The sequence below is a fragment of the Arachis ipaensis genome, chromosome B07 (assembly GCF_000816755.2).
Source record: "Arachis ipaensis cultivar K30076 chromosome B07, Araip1.1, whole genome shotgun sequence".
NCBI lineage: Eukaryota > Viridiplantae > Streptophyta > Magnoliopsida > Fabales > Fabaceae > Arachis > Arachis ipaensis.
The window spans coordinates 82,663,911-82,679,939 of record NC_029791.2 but is presented as its reverse complement, the minus strand read 5'-3'; the positions used below and the strand labels follow the sequence as shown (position 1 = coordinate 82,679,939).

Genomic DNA, 16,029 nt, shown 5'->3' with positions numbered 1-16,029 from the left:
CTAATTAGGGTGTTACATTAAGTGGTATCAGAGTGGTTCGTCCTCGTGAGCCTGAGGAATGAACCGATTGTGCTTTATTGCATACTCTGTGTCTTTTTTTATGCTATTACGTTATCTGTTTGATATTGCATAGCATGCTTGTTTGTGAGTACCTGTTTGGGATATTTGAAACACTAGGCTTTTGATATTGAGACTGATCACCTTGATATCGATTGTTTGGTGTAGACAGGAACCCTACATGGCCACTCGCGGACGAGGTCGAACGCGTATACGAGAAAGTAGGAATGAGCAACCAGCTGACAACCATGCTGAATTCATGGCGGCCATGGCTAACTTAGCAAATACCACAGAAGCTAACGCTGCTGCGACTCTGCAAGTTGTGCAGAGATTGGGCCAACCCGCCGAAAACAGAAACGGGAATGGCAAAGGGAATGCTAATGACAATGCTGAGGGAAACGGCGATAACACGGGTGGTGTTCCGATGACCTTGGTGATGTTCCTCAAGATTTATCCGCTAACTTTCCGAGGATCAACTAATCCTACTGAAGTGGACAACTGGTTCCGGGCTATGGAGCGTGCTTTACAGGTGCAGCATGTTCCCATCAATCAATATGTCGAGTTTGCCGCTTATCAGCTAGCGGGAGAGGCCCAGCCCTGGTGGCAAGCAAAGTGTCGCTTGCTACAGCTTCAGAATGCCGATATTCCATGGGAGGTGTTCCAAACGGCCTTCTACAAGAAATACTTCCCTGAGTCTGCAAGGGAAGGAAAGGAGATGGAACTAATGCAGCTGAAGCAAGGTTCCATGTCTGTGGCAGATTACACCAACAAGTTTGAGGAACTCTATAGGTTTTCTAGGGTATGTCAGGGTGCCCCAGAGGCTTATGAGAGTTGGAAGTGTATTACATACCAAAGGGGGCTGCAGGACAATATTATGACTATTGTGGCTCCTATAGAGATCCGTGTCTTCTCCGACTTGGTGAATAAGGCAAGAGTGGTTGAGGAGTATGCCAAGACCGTGGCGGCATCCAAGGACACTCATGGAGGGAGCTCTAGTCGAGGGCGTGGCAAGTATTTTCATCCCAGAGGACAAAGCTTCAAGAGAGGAGGATATGCGCCTCAAAGCCTAGGAGGCATCAGAAAGAACACCCATGATCAGATTCAGCGTGGCAAAGGGAGAGGAAATCAGAGTAAGAGTTCTTCGGATTTAGCTTGTGATCGTTGAGGACATTTTCATCCATATGACTTTTGCAAGATTGGTATAGGTGGGTGCTCCAACTGTGGCTTGCCTGGTCATTTTGCGAGGGATTGCACACGTGAGAAGAACCCAAGTGTGGGTCAGAGTCAGCACCAGGGGCGAGTTTTTGCTGTGAATGCCAAGGATGCTTCCAAGGGGGATCCGTTGATGAGAGGTATATGTTTAATTGGTGATAAGACTTTAGTTGCATTGTATGATACTGGAGCATCTCATTCATTTATTTCATTTGCTAAGGTTGAGAAATTAGTCTTGAAAGTGTCAGAGTTACCATTTGATCTGCATGTATATACTCCGCATCAGACAGTTATGACTAGGTCAGAGTGTAGGCAAGTAGGTTTCAAGCTTGAGGGTAGAGACTTTGTGCATGATTTGATCTGTTTGCCAATGATTGGATTGGAGATGATTTTGGGGTTTGATTGGTTATCAAAGAATCGGGTTTTGTTGGATTGCTTTGAGCGGTCAATTCGGTTTATGCTGGATGGAGAAAATGGAGCAGTGGTAGCTACGGGGTATTACCTGAACTCTGTAATAGTGCATTGTAGTGGGAAGGAGTGTCAGAGTTATATTCTGTTGGTTGCTAATGCGTTAGGTGATGCTCAGAACTTAGATCAGATTCTGGTGGTTAGAGATTTTTTGGAAGTGTTCCCGGAAGATATCCCTGAGTTCCCACCTCAAAGGGAGATTGAATTTGCGATTGAATTGGTGCCAGGAGCCGGACCAGTGTCAATTGCGTCATATAGAATGGCTCCAATAGAGCTGGCAGAATTAAAGACTCAGTTGGAAGAGCTTCTGAACAAGAGGTTCATTCGACCGAGTGTATCACCGTGGGGAGCGCCAGTTTTATTGGTAAAGAAGAAAGACAGAGGAATGCGATTGTGCGTGGATTACCGACAGTTGAACAAAGTGACTGTAAAGAATAAGAACCCGCTGCCAAGGATAGATGACTTGATGGATTAGTTGCAAGGAGCTGGAGTATTTTCTTAGATAGATTTGAGATCTGGTTACCATCAGATCAGAGCGAAGGAGGACGATATCCCTAAGACTGTGTTTAGAACACGCTATGGACACTACAAATTTGCAGTAATGTCCTTTGGGTTAACGAACGCACCTGCTGTTTTCATGGATTACATCAACAGAGTGTTCCGTCCCTTTTTGGACAAATTCGGGGTGGTTTTCATAGATGACATCTTGGTTTACTCTAAGACGGCAAAAGAGCATGAAGAACACTTGAGTATTATGTTGCAAATCCTAAAGGAGCGAAAGTTGTATGCTAAGTTGTCAAAGTGCGAGTTCTTAAAGGAGGAAGTAAAGTTCTTAGGTCACGTGGTAAGCAAAGGAGGGATAGCTATGGATCCTTCTAAGGTAGAAGCGATGATGGAATGGGAAAGACCGACAACGGTGATGAAAGTCAGAAGCTTCTTGGGTTTAGCTGGATATTACCGGAGATTTATCGAAGGATTTTCCCGGATTGCACTACCAATGACGAAGTTGACAAGGAAAGAAACGCTTTTTGTGTGGACGTCAGAGTGTGAAGAGAGTTTTCAGACTTTCAAGCAGAGGTTAACTTCAGCTCCTGTTTTAATCTTGTCAGAACCGCACGCATCATTCGAAGTGTATTATGATGCGTCAGTGAAGGGTTTGGGTTGCATGTTGATGCAACACCGGAATGTGGTGGCTTATGCATCGCGTCAGCTGAGACCGCATGAGGTGAATTACCCCACTCATGACTTGGAATTAGTGGCAATTGTGTTTGCATTGAAAATTTGGAGACACCACTTGTACGGAGTAAAGTTTAGCGTCTTTTCTGATCATAAGAGTCTCAAGTACATCTTTGATCAGAAAGAGCTTAACATGCATCAGAGAAGGTGGATGGAGTTGCTTAAAGATTATAATTTCGAGTTAAGTTATCATCCATGAAAGGCGAATGTGGTAGCAGACGCATTGAGTCAGAAATCTTTAACAATTGCTTGGATGAGGATTAAGGAAGAGGAGCTAGTAGATAAGTTTGTGGATCTTAAGCTGGGTATTGGTGAAGTTGCTAGAAGGGCTTGTTTAAACCAGCTACAAATCTCAAGCACGTTTAAATCAGAGATACAAAGGGCTCAGCAAGATGAGCAGAAGCTTCAGCAATTGTTTAAAGCAGTTGGTGATAAGAGGCGTGGAGAACTCACTAGGGATGGTGAAGGATTATGGAGCAAGGGAAGAATTTGCATACCGGATGTCGGGAGTTTGAGGCAAGACTTATTGTCAGAAGCTCATAACAGTGGGCTTTCCATTCATCCCAGAAGCACAAAGATGTATTATGACTTGAAGAGGATGTTCTGGTGGCCGGGGATGAAGGGTGATGTAGCAACAGTAGTATCCAAGTGTTTAACTTGCCAGAAGGTGAAGATAGAGCACCAGAAACCATCGGGGATGTTATAGCCACTTGAGATTCCCAGTGGAAGTGGAAAGGAATTGCAATGGATTTCGTGACCAGTTTACCGATGACTAGGTCGGGATTTGATGCGGTTTGGGTGATCGTGGATCGCTTAAAGTCCGCTCATTTTCTACCTATTCGAGTGAACTGTTCTGTGGAGGAGTTAGCAAGGTTGTATATAAAGGAGATAGTAAGGTTGCATGGTGTGCCGTCGAGCATAGTGTCGGACCGTGATTCCCGATTCACTTCAAGGTTTTGGGGAGCTTTTCAAAGAGCTTTCGATACGAAGCTATGTCTCAGTATCGCATATCATCCACAAACTAATGGAGAGTCGGAAAGGACTATTCAGACATTGGAGGATATGCTGAGAGCATGTGTTTTAGATCAACCCGGGAGTTGGGATTGTTACATGCCATTGGTGGAGTTTGCGTACAACAACAGCTTTCATGCGAGCATCGGGATGGCTCCGTATGAAGCCTTGTATGGACGGAAGTGCAAGTCTCCACTTTGTTGGTATGAATCTGGTGAAGTAAGTATATTGGGTCCAAATTTGATAGTGGAGACTACTGAGAACATTAAGAATATTCGTGCAAGGATTCTAACTGTTCAGAGTCGACAAAAGAGTTATGCGGATCAGAGGAGGAAACCGTTAGAATTCGAAGTGGGAGAACATGTATTCCTGAGGGTTACACTAACAACCGGGATTGGAAGAGCAATCAAGCAATAAAAACTAAGAAGTTGAATCCAAGATATATAGGACCGTTTGAGGTTTTAAGGTGATTCCGGCCGGTGGCGTATCAAGTTACTTTCCCACCTCATCTGTCTAACTTGCATGACGTATTCTACGTGTCACAACTCCATAAGTACACGTCGGATGCGGCTCATGTGTTGGAGCCTGAGTCGGTTGAGTTGAGGAAAAACTTAACTTTCCAAGTAACGCCAGTGAGGATTGATGACACTAGTGTGAAGAAGCTGCGAGGAAAGGAAGTCTCATTGGTTAAGGTTGCTTGGGAGCGAGCAGGAGTTGAAGAGCATACTTGGGAATTGGAGTCCGAGATGCGAAAGGATTATCCCGAGCTATTCTTAGGTCATTTAAATTTTGAGGGCAAAATTTCTTATTTGGTGAGGAGAATGTAAGAACCGCAACTAATCAACTGGTTAATTAAGTAATTAATATTGCCCAAATTAGATTCTAAAGACTTAGAGTGAGAATTTGAGGATTTAAAGGTAATTTTTGGACTCAATGGGTTTTTCTGAGTCAGAAAATGTGCTTTCTATGAAAAACCGTGAAAAACTGTGAACCGATAGTTGAACCGGTTCAAGTCTACCCGGTACCGCACGAGAAAACTGAAAACCGACAAAATCCTTAGAAAAACATTAGAAGTGGAAAACCGGGCGTTAATTTTAAAGGTTTGACCCGAAGTTGGGCCAAACAGACTAAAAACGCTAACGGATTGGACCGGGCCCAAGTTAGGCCCAAGCCCAACATATAAAAGGTTCATTTAATGAACCAATCAGCATAAACGCACTCAAACACACCCATCAGAAATTGAAAGAAGGAGAGGAGAAGAGATTGAGCACTATTCATCATCTTCTTTCCAAGCTCATATCTTGAGCTACAGAGCTCCGATCACCGCACCGTTTATGGCTACGCGTTCCTTGTGAAGAGCTCTACAAAACCCACACAAGAAACTGGAAAGGTAACCACGAAATCTTTTCTATTCTTCTCTTCAAAATTTTGGTTCTTAGGGCTTTGGGATTAAGTGAGTTTTTGTGATTTTGGATGTTTAGGTTCACTCTAATCCTTATTTAGCATTGGGTTTTGACATCCAAATCTATTGGAAAAGGTAAGAGCCACCAAACCCTTGTGATTTTATGTATAAATGGAACCCTAGGTTGAATTGTGGTGATTTATATATATATAGCTTGATTATTGTGAGTTTGGAGCTTGTTGGTGCTTGTTGGAGTTGCATTGGTGGCTGGATTTTGGTTGAAAGCTCATTTGGTGCTCAATTTTGAGTTAAGGGCGTATAGGATATGTTTGAAATAAAATGATTGTTGATATGTTGAATGTTGATGTATGATGGTTTATGACGAGTTGATGAATGTTGTGTTCAATTATGATGATTTACAATGATATGATGATGTTGAATGATTGTATGGATTGGAGGTTGGTTTATTATGATAATTGTAGTGTTAAGAATGATGAAATGGTAAGTTTGAATGTGGTTTGATTATAAGTGTTAAATAGTTGATGTTGAAGTTGAAAGTAATGAAATGAGAAAGAGAATATGGTAAGGTTGGTGTATTATGATACAATAGGTTAATTTTGATGAAAAGTGGAGTTTTGAATGGTTTGGTATGGTTTGGAATGGGTATGGTAAGAAATTGTGGAAAATTGTGAAGTATGGTAAAATTGGGTTTTTGGTGAACTTTATTCGATCATAACTTATGCCTCGGCTTTCAAAATTTGGTGAGATTTGCTTAGGATTAAAGATATTTGAAAACCCTTTAAATTGATATAAAGTTTGTGAAAATTGGAATTTTATAGAGGAAGTTATGATCATTCAAAGTTGGCGTTAAAAATCTGAAATTCTGCAAAGTTGCAGAATTTTATGATTTCTGATGTGTGTGCACGCACAGCCTTGTGTGCGCGCACAACCCTGCGAAAATCTTACTCTGTGCGGACGCACACACCTGTGTGCACGCACAGGCAGGGAAGTGCCTACTGGTTGCAGCGCTAGCACAGCTGGTGTGCACACACATCAATGGAGAATTGCGACCTATGTGGACGCACACCCCTGTGTGGACGCACAAGTCGGGAAGGGGAGTCTGTTGGGGGTGCTAGCACACCCTGTGCGAGTGAACAGACCTTATGGATTTCAGTATCTATGCGTACGCACACACCCCTGTGCGCACGCACACTTTTAAAATCTCCTGGGCGTGCGCACGTACACCCCCTTGTGCGGCCGCACACGCCCTGTTTCTCAAAATTTTATTTGATTTCAATTATTCCACCTTCCCAACAAGGTTGTAAGCCTCTCTAAAAGCACTTTTAGACTCTTGGGACTAGTTTTGAAAAGTTAAAACATAGGAAATAATTTAATGGATTTCTAGGTGATATTATTTGGAAAACTTTAGAAAATGGAGGCCTAGGTTTCTGGCGTGCTGAGGATGGTTTGACATTAGGTGAAGGATGATTGATATATGAGATGAGGAATGACGAACTGTTGATATTTGGAAACTGAGATCTGAATGGACAGTGGTTGAGATGAGGGATCCATGTATACTGAAAATGTTTTCTGAAAACCACTGAAATATTATTTTTACTGAGATTATGAGGCGCTATGCGCCTAGCAGGGACGGCGGTTGGATCCCACCTGTCGAGGTAGCGGCAGTGGTGTAAGGGCGGTGGTTCGTCCCGCTTGCATTGAGATGTGAGGTCTGTGGCAAGAGCATCCCGCTCGCATCCCTTCGTATCAATAGAACGTGCAGGCGCCGGTACCGGGACAGTGATCCGAGCACTATATCTTGGGGGTTCCCATATAAGGATTCCGAAGGGCGACATCTCCATGGAGATTGATAAACCCCAAATTTGTGGTTTATCTTGTGCTTATTTTAGGGGATTTTATCACCTTTTCCCACATTTATTCAATGAAATAGCATGGTTTTGTAATTCTCCCTTAATTTGTGCTTAAGTGTGAAAATATGCTTTTTAGGCCCTTGAATTGGTGATTTTAATTCACTTTAATTCCATTCGATGCCTTGATGTGTTTGTTGAGTGATTTCAGGATCATAAGGTAAGTAGTGGATGGAAGAAATGAAGAGGAAAGCATGCAAGTGGAGAATTCATGAAGAAATGAACAAAATGGAAAATTGAGGGCCACGCGCACGCGCCTTGCATGCGTGAGTAGAGGTTTTGCGAGCGACGCGCACACGTTAGGTACGCACATGCGTCGATGTCTGCACGTGACCCACTTAAAGTAAAATTGCTGGGGGCAATTTCTGAACTGCCCAGGCCCAATTCCAACTCGTTTCTGAGGGTATTTCATGTAGAATTCAAGCTTGAGCAAAGGGGGGAGCCCTTAGTTAGTCATGATGAGACTTTAGTTAGTTTTCTAGAGATAGAAGCTCCATTTTCTCTCTAGAATTAGGTTAGGATTACGTTAATTGCTCTTAGATCTAGATTCAATTACTTGATTTCATCTTGTTTCCATTATGATTTCTTGCTTCTACTCTTTCATTCTCATGGTTTGTAGTGTTAATTTTCCTTTTATGCTCTCTTTTATGGTTATGAATGCTCATGTTGGATTTGGTTTACATTTAATGAAATTTGATGTTTGATGTTCTTTTATTGTTAATTTGAGTTGTAAATTTTACTTTCCTTGTAATTGGTAGTTGGTAGATTTATATTCCTTGCACATTTACCATGCTTTCCTTTTATACCTTCCAAGTGTTTGACAAAATGTTTGGTTGGATGTTAGAGTAGATCTTGAGCATTCTTGGCTTGGAAAGAGTAATTAGGTAATCTTGAGTCATGAATACCCAACTCATGTTGGTGATCTAGAGTTGTTAGTTAATATGATTTTCATTGACTCTAATCTCTTGCTAATTCCGTTAGTAAGTTGATTAGGATTTTTGGATTGAGATTAACTAATCTTGTTTGACTTTCTCTCATGGAAGATAACTTACACCTTCTTCAAACATTGGAGATGACGAAATAAGATAAATTCTTGTTAATTATTGTTATTAGTGACTAGGATGGAAAGCCTATAATCTCAATCCTTGCCATGAATGTCTCTCTTTACTAATTGCTTCTCTTTATTACATGTCATCTTTAAATGCTTGCTTGATTTACTTTCTTTGCCATTTATATGATTATACTTTCTAGAGTTGTTAGTTAATATGATTTTCATTGACTCTAATCTCTTGCTAATTCCGTTAGTAAGTTGATTAGGATTTTTGGATTGAGATTAACTAATCTTGTTTGACTTTCTCTCATGGAAGATAACTTACACCTTCTTCAAACATTGGAGATGATGAAATAAGATAAATTCTTGTTAATTATTGTTATTAGTGACTAGGATGGAAAGCCTATAATCTCAATCCTTGCCATGAATGTCTCTCTTTACTAATTGCTTCTCTTTATTACATGTCATCTTTAAATGCTTGCTTGATTTACTTTCTTTGCCATTTATTTTCTTGCACCCTTATAAATCAAACCCCTTGCACCTTCATAGCCAATAATTGACCACTTCATTGCAATTCCTTGTGAAACGACCCGAGGTTTAAATACTTCGGTTAATTTTCATTGGGGTTTGTACTTATGACAAAACCAATATTTTTGATTGGGATGATTATTTGTTGGTTTAGAACTATACTTACAACGAAGTTCTTATTTCTATAAGAGAAATTCTAAACCATCAACTAAATTCTCTCTATCAGAGATGTGTCGGGTTGGCAGTTGACCCGACAATGTGATATCACAGCCAGTAGGACAGACATTCATCATGTGCATTTTCTACGTGTTTGTTTGCTTTACCGACTTGTAATTGTATGCCTAATTGAATACGTTATATGCTTTTACTTGTGAATTACTTGCATTCCTATTAATTGTGCTTTCTACTGGGATTGAGGAGGTTCGAAAGGTAGTGGCGATGAGATTGCATGGAGGATAGGTTGGTGAAGGTTGTGGGACAGCGGTGTTTGATTAGAGTAGAAATTCCTTCAGATAGATTACCCGGTTTATTTGAATTCATGTGATGGATATAGAGCTTAGGGTTGCCTTTGGAGTCCCGGGGTCTTATATTCTACAGCACTATGCACTGTTACCATACTGAGAACCTCTGGTTCTCATACCATATTTCTGTTGTGTTTTTCAGATGCAGGTCGCAACCCACCTAGGTGAGTTGTCTGGTTGGTGACAGGAGCGGAGGATCCGGACATCTTTTGGGTCTTTTGGTTTATTTTATATATGTCTCTAACTTTTGTATTTGTTTTGCCTAGAGGCTTGTATTTGAGAGAACAAAATTTATATAAGCTGTTTTTACTATTTGGTTCTGTATATCTGTATATGGCTAACCGGCTTAAACTCCGCGAGTCGTGGCTAGTTTCCTATGATATTATATACTAATCTTTGTTATATCTTATCTGTTTCTTGTGCCTTAAGTTAGAATCTTTGCTAGTACGTTTTGCGCTTTTCAAATCCTATTGTTGAGCTATATCATTCATCGAGCTTCTAGATTATATTAATCCTTTCTATATATTATATGTATGAGTTTAGAACTGTTGTAATCTCTGATTAACCTTAGCTTTACGACGTGAGGTAAATCTTAGGCTAATTAGGGTGTTACAAGTTGAATGTGAAGAACTTTGTCCATGAATTCTCATCACTTTGGCTATGAGTGTGGTTCAAACTATGTTGTAGGAGATGGAATTTATAATGATAACATGCATCAAGGATTTGGAGATCAAGGGAGTAAGGAACCCCAAGCTTATAGACAACCTTCTTGGCAACAACCTCCTTCCGAATCGAGTTTGACAAGAGTGCTTGGGGACATGACTACTCTCCTCACGGAGATGCGCAAGGACCAAAAGGCATTTTATGCCATCGAAGCCGTTCAAGCACCACCCCAACATGACTACTCTTCGGATTCTTATGGGTACAGTCCAAATCCTAATGCATACCAATCTAATGTGTGTGATGACCCTTATTGTGATTGTCAACCACAACCATCATATGCATATGAACCCCCTTCTCAACATAGCCCTCAATAACCATACTCACAAGCCTCCTACTACCATCCACCACCATATGATCCTAATCCAGATCTACCATACCAACCACCATATGAACCATATCTAGAGCCACCACCATTCCAACACTGATGACTTGCATCATCTACCCTTCTTTCTTGCATAAAGAAGACCATCAAAGAGCATAAATCTCATTTGATTAGTATAATTCATGCATTATTTGATGAATATTATGGTACACTACTTTGAGATGAGTTGTGCTGAATTTCATGTGAGAAAAGAATCAAAAATGGGTTAGAAGACAAACAAGAAGCTGGGCATGTGAAACTGGCGTGACACTTGAAGCAAACGCCATAAAAACGCACTGACGTGGCACGCCAGGAGCTGGCGTGCCACGCTAGTACTAAAGTCCAGAGAAGAGATTCAAAGTATGCATATGGGCATGGCACACCAGAGACTTGGCGTGGCACGCTGATACAAAATTCCAGAGAGCTACAATGAAGGACATAAAAGGGGCGTGGCACGCCAAGCTGGGCATGGACGCCTGACCCATCAACTACTATGGGCGTGCCACTTGAGCAAAGGGGCGTGGCACGCCAACTCTCCATCCCAAGAAGAATCTTCACTATGGCGTGCCACTTGGTATTGAAGGCGTGGCACGCCAGCCCCAAGAAGTCACTTGGGCGTGCTACTTGAGAACCCAGGCGTGGCACGCCAAGATTGAAGAGTTCACAAACCCATGGGCATGCCACTTGAGCAGCATGGCGTGGCACGCTGGTACAATAATCCAAAGAAGGGGATGAAGGCAATTGAAGACTGGGCGTGCCACTTGAGCAACCAGGCGTGGCACGCCAATGCACAAAGGACCAAAAGCAAAGACTGGGCGTGCCACTTGGTATCGAAGGCGTGGCATGCCATTCACCATTCTTCACTTAGGCATGCCACTTGAGTAGCCAGGCGTGGCACGCCAGTGTCATTCAGAAGAGGAGCATTGGGGCGTGCCACTTAGGTTCGTGGCGTGGCATGCCAAATAGAGCAACCACTCACTCACAAGAGGGACGTGGCACGCCAGACCCTGGGCGTCCCATGCTAGTTCAACTTCCCAGAGAAGCCTCGCCAAGCATAAAGCAAGGGCGTGGCACGCCAAACCTTGGGTGTGGCACGCTAGTACAAGTTTCCAGAGGCAAAGAGAAGTGAGAAAAGCAAGGGGCGTGCCACTTGAGTTCGAAGGCGTGGCACGCCAAGGTTGAAGGAGGGATGAGCGTGCCACTTGAAGGAATAGGCGTGGCACGCCAAGCTGGAAATGAAGAGCACGTGACACGCCAGAGGCACGCCAGCCACACACCAGCTGAGAAGTCATGCTTATTGAGTGTTTTCTTTTTCCTCCAAAATGTAATTTTCCTTTTTCACTTTTGTAATTCTTTAATTTTACTAGGAGTAGTATAAATACCCCCAAGGAGTACTGAAAAGGGGGGGGGTTAAGCAATCAGTTTTAGATCCACTTTTACACTTCACTTTTGAGTACCTTTTGAGCTATGAGTAGCTAACTTCCCTCTCATTTAGAGAGGGAGCTCTGTTGTACTTGATGGATGAATGATAGTGAAATCCTTCTTCTCTTCATCTTCTCTTTGATTTGCTAGAAGGAATTTCGTTCTTAATGCTTAGTGTTCAATTATCTTGGGAAAGAGATTGAATGCAATTGGGTTTCATGGGAACCTTGGGAAAGGAAACATGAAACCATGCTTGAAATCCCTTCTCACACTAGAGTAGAATCTGGGTTTTGGTGTTTGGATATGTGACATATAATCCTCCCTCTAGTTGGACCTATGATGGTGTGTGGTATAATCAGCGACCAAGCATATCTCTCTTCATGAGCAATTAGACCAAAGAATTGGCTATTGATCAAGATCTGAGAGATTGAGTTACCAAGGGATTGGGGCTTAATCAATCATGATTGCCAAGAGGTCAATGAGTTGTATAATTGAAGAGGATATAAGCTAGATTTGATCCAAAGAGACAACATCTCCCAATCTCAATGAATTTCCCCATTCTTATCTATCCAATTCTTTATAGCTTATTTTTACATTCAGCAATTCCCCATTCCCATTTTCATTCAAGTCATTTATGATTCTGCACTTTACTTTCTGCCATTTATATTTCTGCACTTTATCGCTTTTCTTTATATTCTAGTCATTTACATTTATGTCATTTACAATTCTGCACTCTACAATCCTATTGATCCGCTTGACTAATTCATCAATCGATTAAAACTGCTTGAATTTGCCAATCTCTGTGGATACGATCCCACTCCACTGTAGGTTATTACTTGACGATAATTTTAGTGCGCTTGCCAAAAGGACTAATTCACCAATTTTGAATAGGGTGTGAGTTCCAGTCATCAAACACCAATACCCTGAAGAACCACAAATTCCATATGTACCACCTCAAGACTTTCACCAATATGAACCACCTTCCAACTACAATGCCTTTCCCTCAAACAATGAACCCTCTCTTCCACCACCGCCCCTCGATGAAGCCCTCACGCAAGAACTAAGAGATCTTGAATCTCATATCCTAAGGCAACAAGAGGGGACGGAAAAGGAGTTTGAGGAGCTAGAAGCCAAGATGGCTATCATAGTAGAAGCCGTTAGTCACATAACCTCCCACCTAAGCTCATACATCCCAAGTACTCCCATTGTTGAATGTGGAGAAGCAATCAAGGAGCATAGTGATGGAGTGAATTTGGAGCTCCAAGGTGAAGAAGAGGAGTTAAAGCAAGAAGTACAACAAGAGGAGGAGATAGAAATTATTGAACAAGAGGAAGTAGAGGTTGGGTATTTAGGATATGTTGAGTACATAGAGGAATCTCAAGTTGAAGAGCCTTCTTCCATGAAGTGTGAAATTGGTGTTGAGAAGGAGAGCGATGTTAAGGAAGTGGATAAAGAGTTGAGGGAAATTGATCAAGAAGTGGATTCCATCATTAGTGATTTTTTGTCCATATTGATCAATCCCCTAGATGATCTTGTTGAGCCTTCTTCCATTAAACTAGAAAGCAATGTTGAAGAGGAGAGTGCACAACCTCTAAGGCACAATGTGATTAAAGAATTGGAAGAAGTATTTCGAGCAACTAGCCCTCCTATCTATGATGATTCCACATCAACATATGATCCTTTTGAGCTTGATGAGTCCTTCCCCAATATGCTTGGAATTGATAATGAGGTAGATTTCACTTAACCTCCTATTTTTTATTTGAGTGATGGGGAAGAGATAGAAGAATTTGGTGAAGAAAAATGTGAACTTGAGGAAGCTTGGCAAGAGGCAATGCTTGAAGAACCTTGCCAAGTGGTGGAAGCCTCTAGAAGAGGACGGACGGGAGTGGAGCGTGCTTTTTCAAGACCATTAGGAACTCCTCCACCTAGGTTATCACCTAATCCTTCATTTGATTGGGTAAAACTTCTAAATTTTAGCTTTATTATCCCACTTGAATATGGTATTCTTGAAATGAATGGCCAACTTAGGGCGCTTTGTGGAATTAAGCATAAGAGGAGGATCTTTAGTGGTTGGCGTTGTAAGTCTAGGCTCATTATGGTTGGAAGCTCGAAATTGAGGAGCATGGATTGGTGTAGTGCTCAATTGAATGGGTCTAGGAGGATCGTTTGGTGCCTTCATGAGAATTTGGCTTCTATACCACCCGGAGAGGATTACCATGATCAACTTGAAAACGGGTGTGAAAACAAAGTATGGGATCCTGGCTTACAAGGTGTGGATCAACTTTGGGAGCCTATGGTTTGTGAAGAACTCCATCAAAGCTTGGAGTTATTAACTTTGTATGATGAAGCACAATGGAAGTCCAAGCATTGGTGAATGTTCAAGGATGGATTCAAGCACAAGCCACCTTAATGAAGAGCTCCCCATAAGTCCAACTTAAGGACAATAAACAAAAGTGCTAGGTGGGAGACACCCCACCATGGTAAAATCTTTTCTTTTTCCTCTTTGTAAATATTGGTAATTTAGGCTAAATTTCATGCTTTGCTTAACTAGTTGAGTTTAATTGGTAGTCTAGTAGGTTAAATAAGGTTTTATAATGTTTTGGTAGTTGTTTGGAGGTTTGAAATGCTTGGTTTGGTGCAAGAACATAGAAAAATTTTGAAAAATAGAGCACCATTGATGAGGGAAAAACGATTCCACACAAACTCACCGGCAAGTGTACTGGTGGTGCACGAATTGTGAATCACACTTTTCACAATTCTAACCACTAACCAGCAAGTGCACTGGGTCGTCCAAGTAATACCTTACGTGAGTAAGGGTCGATCCCACAGAGATTGTTGGCTTGAAGCAAGCTATGATTATCTTGTAACTCTTAGTCAGGATATCAATTATAATTATCAATTGACTTGCAAATGAACAAGAGAGCATGGATTAAGTAATACTTATTATGTAGTAATGGAGAATATGTTGAAGTTTTGGAGATGCTTTGTCTTCTGAATCTTTGCTTTCCCCTTGTCTTCTTCTTCACGCACGCAAGGTTCCTCCTATGGCAAGCTGTGTGTTGGTGGGTCACTGTTGTCAATGGCTACCATCCGTCCTCTCAGTGAAAATTGTCCAAGTACGCTGTCACCGTACGGCTAATCACCTGTTGGTTCTCACTCATGCTGGAATAGGATCCATTGATCCTTTTGCGTCTTTCACTATGCCCAACCCTTGTGAGTTTAAAGCTCGTCACAGTCATTAAATCCCTGAATCCTACTCAGAATACCATAGACAAGGTTTAGACTTTCCAGATTCTCAAGAATGCTGCCAATGGATTCTAGCTTATACCACGAAGATTTTGATTAAGGAATCCAAGAGATACTCATTCAATCGAAGGTAGAACGGAGGTGGTTGTCAGGCACGCGTTCATAGGTTGAGAATGGTGATGAGTATCACGGATCATCACATCCATCATATTGAAGTGTGAATGAACATCTTAGATAGAAACAAGCGTGTTTGAATAGAAAACAAAAATAATTGCATTAATTCATCGAGACACAGCAGAGCTCCTCACCCCCAACAATGGAGTTTAGAGACTCATGCTATCAAAAAGTACAAAGTTTAGATCTAAAATTTCTTGAGGTACAAAATAAATCTCTAAAAGTTGTTTAAATACTAAACTAGTGACCTAGGTTTACAGAAAAACGAGTAAACTATGATAGATAGTGTAGAAATCCACTTCCGGGGCCCACTTGGTGTGTGCTGGGGCTGAGACTTGAGCTTTACACGTGCCTAAGCTGTTTTTGGAGTTAAACGCCAGGTTGTAACCTGTTTCTGGCGTTTAACTCTGCTTTGGAACCTGTTTCTGGCGTTTAACTCCAGAATAGGGCAGAAAGCTGGCGTTGAACGCCAGTTTGCGTCATTTATCTCCGAGCAAAGCATGGACTATTATATATTTCTGGAAAGCCCTGGATGTATATTTTCTAACTCAATTGAGAGCGTGCCATTTGGACTCCTGTGGCTCCAGAAAATCCACTTTGAGTGCAGGGAGGTCAGAATCCAACAGCATCTGCAGTCCTTTTTCAGTCTCTGAGTCAGATTTTTGCTCAGGTCCCTCAATTTCAGCCAG

At 41.7% G+C, this 16,029-nt stretch overlaps 1 protein-coding gene across 1 annotated transcript; it reads left to right on the top strand.

Moving 5' to 3' along the window:
- Nucleotides 317-3,679, top strand: LOC107607388. Its single transcript, XM_016309351.1, has 5 exons — nt 317-1,187; nt 1,263-1,585; nt 1,685-2,031; nt 2,392-2,830; nt 3,176-3,679. Exons 1-5 carry the CDS (start codon nt 317-319, stop codon nt 3,677-3,679), a joined length of 2,484 nt encoding a protein of 827 aa, XP_016164837.1.

What these genes read in the sequence shown, in the direction of transcription:
- LOC107607388 (XM_016309351.1), top strand. Translation starts at nt 317, where the DNA reads ATGGCGGCCATGGCTAACTTAGCAAATACCACAGAAGCTAACGCTGCT. An exon ending in CTAGGTCAGAGTGTAGGCAA is followed by an intron (nt 1,586 to 1,684) that starts GTAGGTTTCAAG and finishes TGGTTATCAAAG; the next exon opens with AATCGGGTTTTGTTGGATTG. An exon ending in AGAGGTTAACTTCAGCTCCT is followed by an intron (nt 2,831 to 3,175) that starts GTTTTAATCTTG and finishes CATCCATGAAAG; the next exon opens with GCGAATGTGGTAGCAGACGC.